At 45.0% G+C, this 20,105-nt stretch overlaps 1 protein-coding gene across 2 annotated transcripts in view; it reads left to right on the forward strand.

Moving 5' to 3' along the window:
- The window catches only part of CDH13 (cadherin 13), a 625,583-nt gene that overhangs the window by 257,600 nt on the left and 347,878 nt on the right, over nucleotides 1–20,105 (forward strand). For both annotated transcript variants that reach the window (XM_053270621.1, XM_053270622.1), the window contains one exon: nucleotides 16,934–17,050. In XM_053270621.1, coding sequence (XP_053126596.1) covers nucleotides 16,934–17,050 — 117 coding nt within the window. The remainder of the gene's footprint in view (nucleotides 1–16,933; nucleotides 17,051–20,105) is intronic.

Below are 20,105 nucleotides of genomic sequence, written 5' to 3' on the forward strand. Positions count from 1 at the left end.
TGCTCCTTGTCTGTTCTAACAGCTTTCTGACATTCCCTATTAAGTTCCTTCCTGAGGTCATTATCTTTTTTGACTTTGGCTTCTCTCCTCTTCTGGGCAATTTCCACCGTCTATTCTGACATCCATTTTGCTTTCTTTTGTTTCTTGGTCTTTGGCAGTCTCTTTTCACATTCATCCTTAACTTCTTTGATTTCATTCCATAGTTCATCTGGTTCCCTATCATTGAGGTTCAGAACTTCAAAGTGGCTCCTAATGTTCTCCTTGAAAATGGTGGGAACATTCTCAAGATCATATCGTGGAAGCTGGATAGCTTTGTTTTTCTGCTTTAGTTTGACTTGGAACTTGCTCATGAGCAGTTTGTGATGGGTTCCACAGTCGGGCCCTGGCCATGTCTTTGCTGTTATAACTGAGCTCTTCCACCTCTTTGCACCAATAATGTAATCAATTTGATTTCTGTGTACTCCATCTGGTGATGTCCATGTGTATAGGCTCCGCTTTGGTTGTCTGAAGAATGTGTTAGCAATGAAGAGATCATTGGCTTGGCAGAAACTAAGAAGTCATTCTCCTGTTTCATTTCTGTTTCCTAGGCTGACTGTGTTTTCCTTACCTTTTCCGACTTTGGCATTCCAGTCTCCAACCACCACCAACACATCTTGCTTGCATGTTCTGTCAATTTCAGACTGAACTTGAGCATAAAATTCATCAACTTCCACTTCTTCTCCATCAGTTGTTGGGGCATAGACTTGAAGAACTGTCATGCTAAAGGGTTGTCCACAAAATCTAATTCTAAAATCTAAAATCTAATAGTTGGTCACTGATCGCATTGTACCCATGTAGTGTCATTGCTATATCCTTTCTGACTATGAAAGCAACACTATTCCTCCTTTGGTTTTTGAGTCCACTAAACGGTATGTTTTTCTGACTGAAAGTGTCCTGTTCCAGTCCATTTTAATTCACTGATGCCCAAGATGTCAATCTGTAGTCGATTAATTTCATCTTTCACTGTGTCGAGCTTACCCATATTCATGCTTCTTACGTTCCACGTTCCCATTGTGATTCTGTCTTTGCAGTTTCGGATTTTCATTTTCCACATGGCGACATCAGCCGCTAGACATCCAAAAGGCTTTAATCTAACCGCATCATAAACACCATTGGTACTCTGAGAGATCCCCAGCTCTTCCTCAGTAGCATGTTGAGTACCATCCGATCTAAGGGGCCCATCATCTGTCAATACATCGACAATCATTCCATTTTGTCTATCCATGTGGTTTTCTTGGTAAAATACAGGAGTGGTTTACCATTGCCTTCACCCGCGCAGTATGAAATGATGCCTTTGTCGTTGTCACTGAAGTGATCAAACGCCTCCAGCACCTTCCTGTATTGCTGCTGCCCAATATAGGTGCCTGCTTGCTTTAGCTGGGCAGCTGGGATGACCTTCACGCTTTGGGGGACCCTACTGGGAATATACCTCCCGGTGTGCTTCGCTCATCCCTCCCAGGAACACCCCCCCCCCCATGATGAGGCAGTATAGGAGAACCTGGGGGATATATATATATATATATGCTGGTCCCTCCCACTGTGCATATCCATACATAAGTATGAAGAAGCCCCCAGTTGGGTCTTTTGAGTTTGTTCAAAGATGTTGCCCAAGATGTCATGCACCCACAACACCCTCCATGTGAATGAGGAGCCTGCACTGTAAAAGGAGGAAAAGGCCATGTGTATGAATCTAACAACTCTACTCTGAAGGCACAAGAGAGCCTTTTTTCATTTGTCAGCTCCCTGTTTGCCTAGCCCATCGTCCTATCTCTTCTCTGACCACGGGCCTGCCTAATCTGTCTTCCGTCCTATTCAATCATGAGTGATGGCTCCTCATGCCGATTCCTAATTTGTCTGGGCTGTGATGCATGCCTCTTTTCCTGTTACCATTTGCAGCAGCAGTTTTCTAGCTCTGCAATCAGTGTCTGCTTTTTAGATCTACACAACACAGACCGACAAGTCTGTTATCCTGGCCTTGTCAGCCCAACAATGAAGCATAACAACAGGCTCTTGATGTTGCACAGGCTAGCCATCTCAAGGTTTATGCTTGTGCCACTCAGCTACTTGAGAGCTGCATCTGCTTTCTCCCTGGGATGGGCCAGCTTGCTCGGTTTCCCACAGCCATTGTTGATGAGGAGTTAGCCGTTGGAATGCAGGGCAGTGAACCACTGTGTGTGCCTCCACCCTGCACTCCTAGCAGGAGAAATAGTGATGGAAAGCTTCTTTTCCATTCAAGTCTGCTGTGAGTGAGCTGTGCAATCCAGCAATCTAACCTTTGGCTCGTTGGAAGGGAATCTTTTGCAAATAACTAGGTGGCGAGTGGTCGAGCTGAGAGGCATTGAAAGGAGAAGGGCCATAGCTCAGTGGAAGAGCATCTGCTTTGCCTGCAGAAGGTCTAAGGTTCCAACTCTGGTGATATGTGGCGCAAACACGTATCACCTTTCATGTACCAGGAACGGATATGAATACGACAAATATTTATATACCACTTTTCAAAAAAAGTTCCCAGAGTGGTTTACATAGATATAAATAAATGAACAAATAAAACAAAATAACTAAAATGAAATAAATAAAATTAAATCAATAAGTGAATAAATTTATAAATAAATAAATAAATAAAATTGAATGAGGTACAAGCAATTGCTACAATGATTGTAACACACATAAACGACTACAGGTAATAAAAGCACAGATATAACAGATCCTTATGAAGACTAACAAATGATAACAAGTCCATATGAATATGTGAGGTCCAATAAAAATCCACGACGGTGATCTGGTGACCTCCGTTTCGAAAGTGCAAGAATATATTCTTCTAGATGTGGAAACTTCCAAACAAAATTTGGATGCTAGAATATCCTAAAATATACGTATCAAAAATGAACTTATCTATAAATATTCTTATCACATTGTAGCTTAATATAAAAATTTATGAAGAATGTTTATAAACAATATATAAAACATTGAGAAAACACAACCTTAAGAATTTTTTCAATAATATCAAATAATTAATTGGCAATCACTCCTTGAATTCAACACATGGTCATCTCAAAAGATTTTATATATTATGCCTGGAAGCTGTGATGGCCTGGATGAGGGATAATAAACTAAGACTGAACCCAGATAAGACGGAGGTACTTACTGTGTGGGGTCAGAACTCGGTAGATGGGTTTGATCTGCCTGTTCTGGATGTGGTCACACTATCATAAAAGGAACAGGTATGCAGTCTGGGGGTGCTCCAGGGATAGAAACATAGGAAGCTGCCATATACTGAGACAGACCATAGGTCCATCTAGCTCAATATTGTCTACACAGAATGGCAGTGGCTTCTCCAAGGTTGCAGGCAGGAATCTCTCTCAGCCCTATCTTGGAGATGCTGCCAGGGAGGGAACTTGGAACCTTCTGCTCTTCCCAGAGTAGCTCCATCCCCTAAGGGGAACATCTCACAGTGCTCATACTTCTAGTCTACCATTTATATGCAACCAGGGCAGACCCTGCTTAGCTAGGGGGACAAGTCATGCTTGCTACCACAAGACCAGCTCTCCTCTCCAATGTGTGACCTCTCTTCATGTGTGAACCAGTTTGAGGTTGACCTGGATCACCATCAAACTGGGCTGGCTCAAGGGTTGGCCCTTGGGCTGGTCCAGGCCTGTTTTGGCTCCCGGGGTTCCAAAAGCTTTTTAAAAATATTAATAACTCACTGCTGCCTCCCTTGTAAACCGGTCCAGTGGGGCAGCAGCGTACCTCCCTGCTGCCCTCATCGGACTGGAAGTCAGTGGAATTACCTGGCCCCATTTCATCCAGACCAAGTTCTGCATCCTCCTTTGCACAGTCTCTTGTTCTTTCTCCAACGATCTGTGCTTCTCAGGCAGCAGCCTCCCACCCAGGCAATGCTCAGACCCCGGATTGCAGCCTCTACCTTCCGGCCAAACTAAGAGATATCCATCCTCCCACTTACCCTTGCAAATGTAGCCTCCCTGTCTCATATTTACAACCACCGAGCTAGTGATGTCAGTGCCGCTGCCACAGAGCATCTTGATGGCTATATCTGATCTTTCTTTACTGGAGCAAGCAGGGAGGCATAAAAGTGCAGCCAGGACAGGGGAGAAAATCTCAAGTCAGAAAATGTCTTCAATGATAGACCATTAGGCACCTTACTGCAGGAAGAAATGTTAATGTGGGACCGAAGAGAGAGATTTGATGCTGCTGGCCCCTGCTAACTGAGCAAAGAGGCACCTTTTAAAAGTGGCAGTTCTCTTCTGTTTAGCAGGGGAAGAGCAACTGGCCCTATCCATCCCCAGCACAGCATCCTTCTAGTGGCTATTGATGGTGTCTGTCTTTTGTTTCTTTTTTAGATTGTGAACCCTTTGGGGACATGGAGCCCTTTATCTATCTATCTATCTATCTATCTATCTATCTATCTATCTATCTATCTATCTATCTATCTATCTGTCTATCTATCTATTTGTGTGTATATATAGGAGAGATCTATCAACGGCTACTAGTCGGAGGGCTATAGGCCACCTCTAGCCTCAAAAGCAGGATGCCTCTGAGTACCAGTTGCAGAGGAGTAACAGCAGGAGAGAGAGCATGCCCTCAACTCCTGCCTGTGGGCTTCTCAGAGGCATCTGGTGGGCCACTGTGTGAAACAAGATGCTGGACTAGATGGGCTTCCTTGGGCCTGATCCAGAAGGTGTGTGTGTGTGTGTGTGTGTGTGTATACAGATGATGAACCACATTGGGAACTTTTGTTGAAATATATAAATATTTTGTTGAAATATATAAGTATTCGTTGTAGCACTGGACAGATCATCTTGAAAAGAGACTTCTAAAATGACATTGTGACTTAAGATGTCCTAGAAGAGCATTTAAAGAGGAGGAGGAGGAGGAGGGGGAGGGGGAGGGGGAGGGGGAGGGGGAGGGGGAGGGGGAGGGGGAGGGGGAGGAGGAGGAGGAGGAGGAGGAGGGAGCTCCAGGATCACGTGCAACTGCAATCTGGATTGTATTGAATCATCCCAAAACCTAAGTGGCTAAAATGAGCCAGGATGGCTTCCTTTGGAGCGGCCAGTAGGGTTCCATAAGCGGCAGCCAGAGATGGGACTCCTGGTGCCAGTGGCCTGCTCTGCTGAGGCTGTCACGGAGCAGAGACTGGCCTGTGATTTTGTTCCCCTGTAGTGATCAGGAAACATTCGTCTAAGCAAGACCCCGAGTGATTAGAACACAGCAGGTGCTAAACCCATCCCGGGGCTTATCTGTGTGTTTGTAGCTGGAGTTCATTAACTTGTCAGCACCGATTCCTTTTGAGCAGTGTGGCAGAATGAAAGCGGGCGGAGGGGAGAAAAAGATGATGAGCAAATCAATACTGGTCCTTAAGCAAGGCCGTTGTTTTAGTCTGAAGCAACGCAGATTTAAAGCGTGCGGCCATGGCTCAGGAGCAGGAGCAGAGCGTTTGGTTAGCATGCCGAAGAGGCCCCAGGTTTGCTTCCTGGCATCTCCAGAGTCAGCTGGAGATGGGCTGGGAGAGACCGCTGTCTGATACCTCGCTGTTAAGGGCTGCTGAGTAATTTCCGTTGGAGTAGTATTGCTTGCAGTGATGTTTGCAAACTTCTAGGAGATTTTAAGGAAAACCAAAGGCTTCTCATACGCTGTGACGCAGAACAATTCTGCAGCCATGAATTGTGGGTGGAGAGCTGACCTTGCGTTAGCGCTGAGCATGAATAGTCTGCTGTGCTAAGAAGGGTTCACCTTGGTTTGCAGTCGGATGGGATCCGACATATGAGCACTGTATTGCTGTCAGAAATTCCCATTAAGGGATGGGCCTGTAGCTCAGTGGAAGTACATCTGCTTCAGTATTCCCTCTAACAATGATTCCCAGATGTTGTTGACTACAACTCCCAGAATCCCCAAGCAAAAAACCATTGCAGTTGGGGATTCTGGGAGTTGTAGTCAACAACCTCTGGGAATCCCTTTTAGAGGGAACACTGATCTGCTTGCATGATGAAAATCCCAAGTTCTATTTTTGGCATCTCCCAAGCGGGCTGGGAAAGATTTCTCTCTGAATCCCTGGAAAAGCCACTGCCAGTCTGTGTAGACAAAACTGAGCTAGATGGACCAAGGGTCTGACTCGGTATAAGGCAGCTTCCTATGTTCCTGTGCAACAAAGAGTGTGTATTTCCCACTCAGGGATGGACAATATTTGTCTTGGATGTTCCTGAGACTGGAAGATTCGAAGCAGCTCTCAAGCTGCTTGGCAACATCCCTCCTTCTTTGCATCTCTGAGCAGAATTATTAAGCTCTTAGTACCAGGCAGTTAATGTTGGTTAATTAATTTGGATGGAGGAGTAAATGTGAAACCCAAGCTGTGAAGTGGATTAATGCACTTACATTTCCTAGCTCTCTGGACCCAATTTCAGGGTTTAGCATCTTTTAGAGTGAGTGGTTTGGCCTCGGCCTCCTTCTAAGTGGGCATTTTGTCTTCATCATGGACCACCACTTCATTTGTCAGTCCTGGCAGGCTCAGCTGAGAGCGTGGGGCAGAAAGTATGTAGCATAGTGATGAGTGGAGAGCATGTTTTCTGAAGAGCTCCCTTTATGCAGAGGGGTAGCTACTTAGGAAGATCCTGGTGGCTCTGTTGGGAGGTCAGAGTCCTCTCTGAATTACTAAGCCTGCCTGAAGGCTCTGCACTCAGGTTGCATGTGGAAAAGAGGGGCCCAAAGCTCATCCACTGAAGGGCTTTTCAGAAATGTCTATGCTCTCCTAAACTCTCACATATGTGTCCCTTTTGAGAGAATTTGGCATTTCTGCATTGCAGTGGGCCCCTTCAGAAGAGACCGAAGCAAGTGAGATAGGTTTGGAGCTCGGAGGTGGACCTCAGAGTGTGGCATGGATCATGTGGACATTCCCTAACACAAGTGCTCAAGGTTCCTGCCAAGTGACATTTTGGATAATTTCCTCAAAGGTCTCTCCAAATCCTTACATCCCCACTCTCATTGGTCTATGGCTCTCCAGATGTTGCTGAACGACAGCTCCCATCACCTCCAGCCATAATTTATTACAGCTGGGATGATGGAAGTTATAGTTTAGCAAGATTTGGAGAGCCAAATCTTAGACCACATCAGACCTTTGGTCCATCGACTAGTAGCAGCTCCCCAAGGTTGCAGGCAGGAGTCTCTCCCAGCCCAACCTGGAGATGCTGCCAGAGATGGAACCTGGGGCCTGCTGCATGCAATGCAGAAGCTCTTTCATTGAGCTACAGCCCCATCCTATTTGGAGAAGTTGGGCCTGACCTCAGTCATGCTTTAGTAATATCCAGCTTGGACTACTGCAATGTGCTCTACATGGGGCTGCCCTTGAAGATGCTTTGTAAGCTTCAGCTGGTCCAGAATGCTGCTGCAAGGATGCTCATGGGTACAAGTTGCTTCATGAGTGCCACACCCATCCTGCGGCAGCTTCATTGGTTACTGGTCTGCTTCCAGGCTAGGTACAAGATTCTGTTCTTGACCTTTAAAGCTCTACACGTCCACCAGGGTACCTGTTGGATTGCCCATATTAACCTGCTAGGGCTATCCTCAGGCCCTGCTCATGACCCCACCACTAACAGAGATATGGTTGGCAGAGACTAGAGACAGGGCCTTTTCGGTTGTGGCCCCTTGGCTTTGGAACACCCTCTCTGAAGAACCTCACCATGTTCCCTCCATCAGTTTTTTAAAAAACAATTTAAAACACATCTTTTAAAAGAGGCTTTTCAACATTTTATCTGTTGCTTATATCGGCTAGGTTCTTTTGTTTTTATAGACCTCAGTTTTTAGTCTTCTATTAATAACTTTTAATTAGAAACTTTTTTCAAAAAAATTGGTTTAGCCTTGTCTTTTAACTTGTTTAACTTTATTAATCATTTCAATTTTACATTGTATCTGTTTTGTTAATGTTGTGAGCCGCCCCAAGAAGAGTGTACTGGAGGGGCGGATATAAATATTTAAATTAATAAACAAATCCTCCCCATGGGGAGTATCTTACAGCACTCACATGTAGTCTCCCATCCAAATGCAAACTAAGGGGGACCCTGCTTAGCAATGTGGACAAGTCATGCTTGCTACCACAAGACCAGCTCTCCTCCCGCAATGAGAAATGAGTCTCCAATGTTATTGGGTGGAAGTTCTAGGCTGCTAGAACTAATTTTTCACCACAGGCAGGGGTCTGAGAATGCTGCTGAGACTTTTGGGGGGTGATCTTTCACCTCACCCCCTCCATCAATCTTGCAAGTGGATGCCTCTTGTTATATCTCGCTGTGCTGCCTGTTTTGAGAGGGGAATATTTCTGGTAGCAAGTCATCCGTCGAACACCAGAAGAAATTTGCAAAGTGCCCCCGCTGTGTGCATGAACTTCTCTTCTCATTATATTTGTTTAAAGTGGCTTCCCTGTGTACAAATGCCAGCAGTGCATCAATAGACCCATATGGATCATTTTTATTTCAGTGCAGAGGTGCTGTGTGTGTGTGTGCAAGAGCCAATAAAATATCTAAAAGTGTTTTTTATATGCCGCACGATTGCTTTAGGGAAACATGAAATTGTTTTTGGGATTCATTCTCATAATAGAATGAGATCCATATTGGATGAGTATCCAACATATATCTATAGCTATCTGTATCCGTATATTGCGTGCACACACACACACACACACACACACACACACACACACTTAGGCGCACACAAACATTTTATATCAGCAATTTTTAAAAACATACAAGACCCAGGGATGGGTTGATAGTGGTCATGGCCGCAATATACTGTTTGACGGAAGGAGGGATGGAGAGGCGAGCAGGGTGAAGATAAACATTCTGTGCACCTGGGAACTGAGGCACTAAATGGACAATTGTGAAGTTTTCTTATTTGTTGGAAAAGACCACACAACTCTGTATGGGTATATTAATAAGGAAACATGGCAGTCTGGTCTGCTCCTAATGGCACTAGCAACTCTTGATATCAGGAGCAATTGTAAATAGGAAAGGAAAGAAGGGGTTTAACAATTGTAAATAGAAAAGGAAAGCAAGGAAAGAACATCAGAGCAGAATCTGATTTAGTTGGAGGCTGGCTATTAAGTGGAAAACTCTCAAGGATTCATGTCCATTCGATCGATAGTTTTAGGCCCATATTTTGCTTAATCTTCATAGTACAGTGTCCTGTGGGTGGGAGACGAGACCTGTGGAGGACAGAGAGAGGTCTGAAAGTCTCTCCCTTCCATCAAATACGTATGCTAGTCAAGGAAAGCACACAAAATAGTGTGGATTTAAGAAAAATCGAGGAAAGGTTAAAAAGTATCTCCACACTTTCCATATCTGAAGATGGATCCTATCTCTTAGCCTATCAGCTTTCCTAGGGAATAGAAGCTGGACCTTTTGTTCTAGGGGATACTTTTCTTAGACCTATAGCAAAAGAAGTAAAGAGGATTTAGCTGAAAGCAAAGTAGTAATGTTTGCAGTGATGAAATTAATTGCTGCAGAGTGCTGTGCATGGAAATAACCCAACTCTACAATTTAGGTGAGTAATATGGGAACAATAGGAGGTGTGAAACTGATTTAGCAGATCACATTTCTCTATGCAGAGCTTCAGACAATGGGCTGCTCAGGAACTAATGCATTCAAGCAGAAGTGGCATTCTGTTGAGATGTACATGGCACCTTAGGGCATGCGCAGCATGCCTCACAGATATGAATCATTTTTTAACTAGACTAGGGAATGCACCCACAAAATATTGATTACAGAGAAATAGGGTAGCTTGACCTGGCTTAGATACCAAAAAGCACATTGGCGATTATCCAAGTTAAGGCCTTCATTGTGAGATTTGTGGCAGGATCCTGCAAAGTCAGGTGGATTATGTTCCTTTGGGCTGCCAGAGAGATCATAGGAAGCTGCCATATACTGAGTCAGACTATTGGTCCATCTAGCTCAGTATTGTCTCAGTATTGTAGATGATACTGAGCTTGATGGACCAAAGGTAACACAGCAAGCTGCCTTGTACCAACTCAAACCCTTTGTCCATCTAGATCATGGATTCTCAACGTTGGGTCCCCAGATGTTATTGGACTCCAACTCGCATAATTCCCAACCAAAGGCCACTGGGGCTGGGGATTATGGGAGTTGAAGTCCAATAACGTCTGGAGACCCAACGTTGAGAATCCATGATCTAGATCAGTATTGTCTATACTGACTGGCAGCAGCTCTCCAAGGTTTCAGGCAGGAGCCTTTCCCATGCCTACCTGGAGATGCTCCCAGGGATTCAACCTGGGTCCTTCTGCATGTGAAGTGGATGCTCTACCTCTGTGCTATGGCCCCATCAACTGGACACAAAAGCCTATGTACATTCTCACAGAAGAACAGAAGATGTACCCATCCAAAAACAGAGGAGCAGAGACTGCAGGGATCAGGCAGTTGGAAATGACCATCTTCTGTATAAGTGCCTTGAATCCAAATATAATGCCTTCCCCTCAAGGCTCCTGTGATTCATTTCTGAGTACCAATTTTCAAATAATCATTTTGGGATTTATTTAGCATAGCCAAAGGCCAAAGCAGATGATATCGTCTGCTCCCCAATGTGGCTTGTATGTGTGGAAGGGAACAAGAAGGCACCTCCAAATATCCATGCAGGGAGTAAAGGTTCACATACACCTTACACACACAAAGGTACTGGCAGGCTTGTAGCAAGCCTCAAAGTCTTGGCGGGGGGAATCGCAAAAGTCAGTGGGTGGGGGGCAGGTTATATGGCCTTTTAAAAACAATTTGCAGCTCATTACACCCTGTAGTTGTGACCCTTCATACTGGAACTGATAGTGCAAACTGGACAAAGAACTGCCTTCATCCTAAAGTTTCCACTTCCTCCCAGCAGAGTATCTTCCCTCCCAGTGTGGTTGCCTGCGGTGTCTCCCTTGTGGTTCTCTTTAGATTTTTGGAACCCTGTTGGAACAAAGGACTCATTTTGCCATATAAATCCATATACATTTGAGAAATTTTGCCATTTAAATTTGAGGACGTCTTTGGTGAAAAGTGGTATATACACCTCTTTAATAATATGGTTAGGTTTTGTGCATATAGGTAGATGAGTGAGGAGAGCTGGTCTTGTGGTAGCAAGCATGACTTGTCCTCTTAGCTAAGCAGGGTCCACCCTGGTTGCATATGAATGGGAGACTTGATGTGTGAGCACTGTAAGATACTCCCCTTAGGGGATGGATCAGCTCTGGGAAGAGCATCTAGGTTCCATGTTCCCTCCCTGGCAACATCTCCAAGATAGGGCTGAGAGAGATTCCTGCCTGCAACCTTGGAGAAGCCGCTGCCAGTCTGTGAAGACAATACTGAGCTAGATGGACCAATGGTCTGACTCAGTATATGGCAGCTTCCTATGTTCCTATACTCAAATGTTACAGCTTCATGTGACTGTCCATTAGTGCTGTGTGAATCAGCCTGATGTGGTTCAGGGGCACCATGAATGTTCATCGGAGTGAAAAATAGAGATCACTGCATCAGGCCCAAAATTGTAGACTGTAGTCCTTTATGTCCAGTCTCTTCCCATCTGCTCCCCAGGAATAGGCCCTGTTTGTTTTTCTCCTGTAGACAAGAATAGTATTTAGATTCTTCCCTGCTGAAGACCCATTTGTGAGATCAGAACAATCGTATTCTTTTCCTTATGCTGTGGTAAGCTGTGCCCTGTGCAGTCACCCAGGCTACATTGGGTTGTTGATATGTAATTGCATAATCATTATATTTAATGAGCAGCCTGCTGCTGTCCCTGGCACAGGGATAATTTACATCTGGCTTAAATGAAAATACGCCCACTAATGTAAATAATGGTGGAAGTACTAGTCCGGGATGTTGATTTGTGCAGAAAACCCTCCCCCAAAGTGTGTTCCTGTCAATTGCAGCTGGTAGCATTTTATTTTATTTTGGGAAAATGCGTTCCTCTTAACCAGAATGGTCAGAAGCGAAAAGCTATTGGCCTTCTCTACTCTCACCTTTTGGCTTAGAATTCTTTCTTTCTCTCTTAGTTCTTCACTTTCAGGGAGCAAGGAGAGAATTCAGATAAAGGCAAGTTCTACGTAAACATCAGAGGAGCATTTTTTTTAAAAAAAAAATAAAGTTAGTTTATTTGTTTATAGAATTTGTAGACCGCCCCAAACTTCTGTCCCTGGGCAGTTTACAGCAACATCAAACAGATTAAAAATGAAGACCTTGAAACAATTTAAAATCACTGTCTGTGAAAAAATAAGTGTTTGTTTATTTGTCAAATTTATACCCCACCCAAATTTACATCTTTAGATACTTTTTAAAAAGTTGTCAGAGATGGGGAGGTTCTTATCTCAGCAGGGAGCACATTCCAGAGTCTCGGGGCAGCAACAAAGAAGGCCCGTCCCCGAGTAGCCACCAGAGGAGCTGGCGGCAACTGCAGACAGACTTCTCCAGATGAACTCAATGGGCGGTGGGGCTCATGGCAAAGAAGACGTTGCCTTAAATACCCAGGGCCTAAGCTGTTTAGGGCTTTTTACTTTTTGTGTCAGAAAAGTATTTGATCCTGAGATAATGATCACACCAGTCACTGAGGCGATGTAATATTTTCTCCAGATGCACATTTCAACTTTTCAGGTGTCCTAGAAGTGGTTTGCATTTGGTGAAGGTGCTTCTACCTGGTCTAGGGCAATTTTCCCTCCCTCTGCAACCTCAACGCTCTACCTCACCCCATTTCCAAGGGGGTCCCAACCCTCAACAGAGCTTTGGAGGTTCAGGAGGATGCAATGGGGACTTATTACCAGGGATGTGCACGGAACCGTGGCAGCGTAGTTCGAAGGCGGCGGGGGGTGCCGCTTTAAGAGCAGGGTAGGGTGCACTTACTCCTCCCGCCACTTCCCCCCTGCCGGCATCCTTTGTTTAGAAAGCTAATCAGGGCGGCAGCGTACCTCCCTGCTGTCCTGTTGCCCCTGTTGGCCAGATATGGCTGGCAGTCCCTGTCGCGCATGTGCCAGTGCGCGTAGGCGCGTCGGGGACTTCTGGCCATATCTAGGCAACGGGGGCAATGGGGCGGCAGGGAGGTATGCTGCTGCCCTGATTAGCTTTCTAAACAAAGGATGCCGGCAGGGGGAAAGTGGCGGGAGGAGTAAGTGCACTCTCCCCCGCTCTTAAAGCGGCACCCCTTGCCGCCTTCAAACTGCCCCGCCATGGTTCCAGCACATTCAAGGTGCTGGTTTTGACCTTTAAAGCCCTCAACGGTTTGGGCCCGGGGTATTTGAGGGATCGCCTGCTCCCAAAGGTTGCTGCCCGCTTGACGAGGACATCTGAGGGGGCCCTGCTCCGGGTGCCGACAATGAGAGAGGCCCGGCTGTCGTGCACTCGGGACAGGGCCTTCTCTGTTGCTGCTCCCAGACTTTGGAATGGTCTCCCAGTGGCCATTCGCTCCTCGGACTCCATCACGGCTTTTAGAAAGCTTGTTAAAACTTGGCTTTTTACCCAGGCTTTTACATAACCGTTTTTACTACTGCTTCTGTGTGTTTTTATCTGTTGTATTGTTTTTATGCCTGTATTTTATATGTTTTTTGTTTTTTTTAGCTTGATGTTTATTGCCTTTTTATTGTATGTTTTAACTTTTGTAAACCGCCTTGGGGTTGTCTTTTAACGAAAGGCGGTATAGAAATGCAACAATAAATAAATAAATATAAAATCCCTACTTATTACTGAAACAGTTAATATGGCTTTTAAATATATATATATATATATATATATATATATATATATATATATATATATATATATATGTCTGACTAACTGGGGATGCCTTTTTGTTAATCTTGCCGGTTAACTGAGTAAATATAAAAACCCACTTTTCTTCTAGTTGTTTTCATTGTTGAGGTGATGCCAGTTTGGAGGATGGTTTAGAAAAGCCAACACCTGTTCCTAAAGAACTGACATGCTGAGGTCATTCACACAACCAAAAACTGCGTTCTACCCAAGTTTGGGAGCTGTGTGTGCTCCCAGTTTTCAGTTGTGTGGAAGCAAGGTAGGAGGAAAACCTGAATAACCTTTCCTCCAACTTTGCTTCTACACACAGCTCCCAAACCTAGGTGGAACACAGTTTTTGATTGTGTGAATAACCTCTCTCTCGTATCCTTAACCATCATCAGGTTAAGTCTCTTGTGATGTTCAAAGTACAGAGAGATTTACAGAGAGCAAAGAGAGAGTTTTTGTTCCTGAGCAGGTGTCTGTGTGTATGTCTGCCTTTTGAAACCATTAATGTTATTCATTGATCTATGATTTATTTAACCAGCTGTTCATTTTGCTCAGATGTAAAACCTTCCCAGAGCCCTGCCACATCTTTGAGAGTGCTGTTAATAAATGCAAAGATTTTTAATGATTTGGCAAACATTTTGGAAAGCATTAACTGTCAATACAGTCTATGATAACAATTGGATGGTGCTCATAATAATTTGTACCTGGCACACTTGACAGAGATTAATTATGTCCAACAGCGTCCCGGTGAATTGCATCAGGCAAGGAGTGCAATGCAGAGAGAATACTTTTCCCAGCATGAACCGCGGCTTCCTCTGAAGTTGCCATTATAGAATGATGAAAGTGAAAGGGGACATTGCCTCCCATTTAAAACTGCAAGGGGATTTTGCTTTCAGGCAAATGGCCAACAGTCTCTCATTAATTTTTGTGAGGGGGGTATGCCTCTGCCCCGGTTCTATATCATCAAACCCAATTTGTATCTCTCTTTCCTAAAAAAACAACACTAAACTAAACAGCAAAGAACATGGACGCTTTCCTGATCAGCCATAATGGGTTACCGATTGCCACGCCAGTGATGATTCCAACTCTTATTGTGACAAATAGGGAGTTGTTCTGCCCTCTGACTCATTCCCATGACAACTTCCAATGAAGTTTTTGTTGCACAGACTAATGGCACCTGTTACCAGTGAATGGCTAAGCCATTCATTCAGATTTTCAAATGGCATTAGGATCCCAAAGAGACCCCTCCAGCAGGAGAAATAAACAAAGTTTTGGGCCGCGCTGCAACATCCCAGGTTGGATAGACTCCAAATTCATTGCTTTGGGAGTCCATTACAGCAGTCTGCGTGTCTTGGTTAGCCTATGCCTTGACATTTGAAATAATGCTCTATTACTCATTCTGAGCAGGACACCCTGACATTATAAAGTAACCGGCGGTGCTAAAACTTTTCTTTAAAAAGCATGATGCAGTTGGGATTATATCCCAAGGATGTGTGCATGCGAGTGCTTAAGGCAGCACTTTGAACGTAAGCAGCTGGCTTTACGTGAGTTGGACCACTGGTCCATCTATCCCAGTGCTGGATGGACTCGATGGCAGCGCCTTTCCAGGGTCTCAGTCACAGATCTTTCCCAGCTCTGCACCTGAGATGGAAATTCAAGTGGTGGGACGTCCTGCTGTCAGACCAAGATGTTCCGCAACTGAGCTGTGGTCCCTCCCTTTTAATGGAAGCTCCAACCCAGACGGACTGCCCTGTTTAAAACTGAAAGCAGCTCAATGGATACATAAGGAGCCCTTTTAAAAAATAAGTAAATTATTTATTTATTTATTTATTCGATTTTTATACCACCCTTCCAAAATGGGTCCGGGTGGTTTTACAACATTAAATATGAACACCAATTAAAAACATCTTAAAAAACAATTAAACTATCAGAACAATTAAACCCTGAAAACCAGGTTAACATTAAAAATAATTAAAACTAATTAAAAACCCTGAAAGGCTAAGCCAGACAGATGGGTTTTAAGGGCTCTCTTGAAGGTCAGTGAGGAAATAAGATTGCGAATTTCTTCTGGGAGTGCATTTCACAGCCTGGGAGCAGCTACAGAGAAGGCCCGCCTCTGAGTCGCCATCAAACGAACCGGTGGTAACTGGAGACGGACCTCCTTGGATGACCTTAACGTGCGGTGGGAATCATGTTAAAGAAGGCGTTCTCTAAGATATCTCGGACCCAAGCCGTTCAGGGCTTTAAAGGTAAAGGTAAAGCCCTCTCACGATTGCTTTGAGTTAGGAGGTGGCCTATAGCCCTCTGACTAGTAGTTGATGATAGACCTCTCCTCCATGAAGTTATACAAACCCCTCTTAAAGCCATCCAGGTTGCTGGCTGTCACCACATCTTGTGGCAGAGAATTCCACCAGTTGATTATGTGTTGTGTGAAAAAGTACTTCTGTTAGTTGGTCCTAGATTTCCTGGCAATTTTCCTGGTTGGGCACGCCTGGTAGCTGTAGGCCACCTCCAGCCTCACAGGCAGGATACCTCTAAATACCAGTTGCAGGGGAGCAACAACAGCAGGAGAGAGGGCATGCCCTCAGCTCCTGCTTGTGGGCTCCCCAGAGGCATCTGGTGGGCCACGGTGTGAAACAGGATGCTGGACTAGATGGGCCTCCTTGGGCCCTATCCAGCAGGCTGTTCTTATGTTCTGATGACTTATTGAACTGAAGTTGAATGGGCATCTGTCTCCCCAGCCTTCCTTCCAGCAGAGCTGGGGGGCCGTGGATAGAACTCTTTTTTTTTCTGCTGTAATATTTCCTTTCTTCCAAGCATGTTGCTACAATGCACTTATAGGAAGGCACGGTGAAGCATGAGATATCAGTCATTATTGGCATCACCATAAACAGAATGATCCCGAAGATTTCACTCGAAGGAGCTTAATGATGATCTCCATTAATCACCCACCTGATCCCACGTCTTGAACTAACAATACTTCTATGGCTAATGAAGGTTGAGAATGTCTGTGAGGAGGACTCTGGCTCCTGGATGCTTTTATTCAGAAGTAAAAATATGTGCAAGAAGGATAATAAATGATGCTGTCTTACGAAGCCGCAGGCTAATTAATCTTGTTTTTCTTTCTCTAGGAAATCTTTAAGACAGAAGGTAGCCTCGGCATTCTGAGGCAAAGGAGGTCTATTGTAGTCAGTCCAATCTTAATTCCAGAAAATCAGAGGCCGCCGTTTCCAAGGCATGTGGGCAGGGTAAGTCATCAAACGTACCAGCATTAACTTAAAGGGATTGTTATCTCTTGCTTATAACTGCTTTTTGCAGAGTTATGTACAGCCCGATTCAGACATTGGTTGCATTTGCATGTGACGCGGAACCAATGGACCTGTGGTTCCGCTTGCCCCCAACCCCCTGCTCTCCCATCCAGATTTGGACATCACAGAGAACTCCCTATCCTCCATCAGCGAGACTGCAGAGGGGAGAGGGAACTTGCTGCTTGGGCTTCCTTCTTGACTGAAGGACTGCTCCGGCAGCCAATAGCAGCCAGAGTAAGGGAAGAGCTTCCTCCCTCAACTCTGGTTGCAAAACAGTCAGACTGTGGTGCCGCGTTCGGATGAAATGCTGGCACCACTAAACCAGACTCCGAAACCAAACTTGCCACCAAACCAGAGTCTGAAATGCTGACACCACTAAATCAGAGTCTGGGGAGGGAAACAGTGGGTCCGTTTTCTGTCATAACTGCAGTTGTCCACATTTGCATGTACAGAAATTGAAACCAGAGGCCCCGTCACCTCCAGTTTTGTGTTACGTACGAATGCAGCCATTATGTTCAGTACTCGTACAATGAGTGTACAATGTGCACAGGTACAGGTCTTTATTCAGAGACAGTTATGCACAGGTGATTTTGAACACACCTACAGCAGTACTCTTCCTATCTGCAGTATGTAGTTGAGGGATCTGTACCCAGGTTCACTTTTAAAATGAATGCAGATAGTTATTCACACAAACATAACTATGAATGAATGTTCAAAATCTGTACACTTGTACAACATAATGAGTCCATTCACATGACCAGTGGGCAGGGTGAAGGCTGGTTAAGATCACCTCCCCACAACCGAGTGCTAGTTTGTTGGACAGACCATGCTCCCAGATTATCTGTGCTGTGTGCCACAATGCAGAGCTCCAGACGTCAGGATGACACATCCCAGCCTCCGGATATTCCACAATGTACCATGTGGCATGCTCGGTGCTTTGGGGGATTTCCCCAGGAGACAGGCATTCTAGGCACCCATCTCTGTGTCTACTGAGGGCTGAACATAGCCCCAGCAAACATACAATCCTAGAGTTTGGGTTAAGAGCTCACCCTTTTGGAGCCACATAGTAAAACACCATGCAGGAAGAACATTAATGTCAACTCCTGTATGACCACACCACGATTGCTTTTATGCAGTGCTGAATGAATGCATGTATGCACATTGATAGTGCAGAAGGGGGAGATGCCAATGAGATAAAAGGAAGAAAAGGCAAATGAGCCCAAAGGAGTGAAAACTGCAGTTAAACTGTGCTTGCTCAAGTTCTGGAATTAGCTGTATAAATTATGTAAGTCAGATTGTCATACAGGTGGAAGGAGGGGGCACAGGTCACTGAAAACCTATGAAATATGAAGGGGTCAGACAGGGGAAATCTGCCCATTCCTGATTCAGGAGAAAGGCTTGATCTTTGAACATGGGTAGAGTTGCTATTTGAAAATATCATCTGATAGGGAAGGTCAGTGGCACTGTAATTGTATCAATGTTTTACCACTTGCACCAGTGGAATTGCCCCAGTGGCCTTAACATAAGAACAGCCCTGCTGGATCAGGCCCAAGGCCCATCTAGTCCAGCATCCTGTTTCCCACAGTGGTCCATCAGATGCCTCTGAGAAGCCCACAGGCAAGAGGTGAGGGCATGCCCTTTCTCCTGCTGTGGCTCCCCTGCAGCTGGCATTGAGAGGCATCTTGCCTCTGAGACTAGAGGTAGCCCACAGCCACCAGACTAATAGCCATTGATAGACCTGTCCTCCATGATTTCTCTAACCCCCTTTTTAAGCCACCCAAGCTGGTGGCCATCCTGTGGCAGAGAGTTCTACAGATTAATTATGCACTGTGTGGAAAAGTACTTCCTTTTTTTGAAAGTCCACTGCCTCATGTCGGTCATCAAGATGCAACAACACACTTGTGAAGGCATTCTATCCCCAAATTCACACTTCCACTTTCATTGATTTTTGGGCTGAAATGTGAGGAAAGGATCGTGTTGTGCGCTACTGTGCTCTTAGATTTATCAGATACAAGAAACTGGTTTTATGCACATGTTTTAGTAAATATAGGAAGGTGCTTCGTGTATGTGTGTGCCCCCCCCTTCTATATTACATTTGAAGGGCAAGGCACTTATGAGATGTTTATCAGAAGCTCTGCATTCATCTGACACAAAACCCCTTTTTATCAAATCCAGGAAAGGAGACACTTATTAGAGTGTCCTTACATTTCAAGTGATGAACTTGACTCTCAAATCACAATTCATGTGTGACCAAACATTAACCATTCAGCTGAATCAGATGGATCACATTTACAACAGCACTCCTGTGGCCAAAACTGCATGTAACGTGGAAATGTGGGTCCAGTGGACCCACGGTTCCATGCACCCTTCCCCCCACTCTCCCATCCATATTTGGACATTCAGGAGAAGATCCTCTCTGTATTCAGTGAGACTGCATAGAGGCAGGGGAGCTTGCTGTGCAGGCTTCCTTCTTGCTTGAAGGACAACCTGCACAGTCAATCAGGGACGGGGAGAGGAAGGAGTTTCTTCCCTCAACTGCAGTCTGGCCGAATGCTGCCTCCAGTGCTGCTTTCAGATGAAAAGGAGGCTCCCTCGACCCTTGGTACGGAGCAATGAACCTCACTACATACTGAGGGTTCAAACTGGAGTCTCCTCAGCACGACCTTGGGTTGCGCTATTGACGGGACTGGAGTTCGCTGGGTTCAGATGTAATGGTAAGGAAACCGTGGGTCCCTCCGATTCTGGTCCCCTGTTGCATGCTTCAATTCAATTCAATTACATAGTTTGGTTCGGGACTGGTCTCAGCTGAAGGCTTGAATTGAAATGCCTCCCCTGTTTTCAGTGCCCTATTCACAGGAGGCAGAAATGGGGGGAGATTTGAGTTATTTCAGGGATTGTGCAAAATTCGGGAGGGCCATTTTTGGTTCACAGTACCCCTGCAAACAATGTTGTGTTGTGATCTAGCCTCATCCCTGGGTGCATTTTGGGAGGAAAA

Source organism: Hemicordylus capensis, chromosome 9 (genome assembly GCF_027244095.1).
Source record: "Hemicordylus capensis ecotype Gifberg chromosome 9, rHemCap1.1.pri, whole genome shotgun sequence".
In the NCBI taxonomy this organism is placed as follows: Eukaryota; Metazoa; Chordata; class Lepidosauria; order Squamata; family Cordylidae; genus Hemicordylus; species Hemicordylus capensis.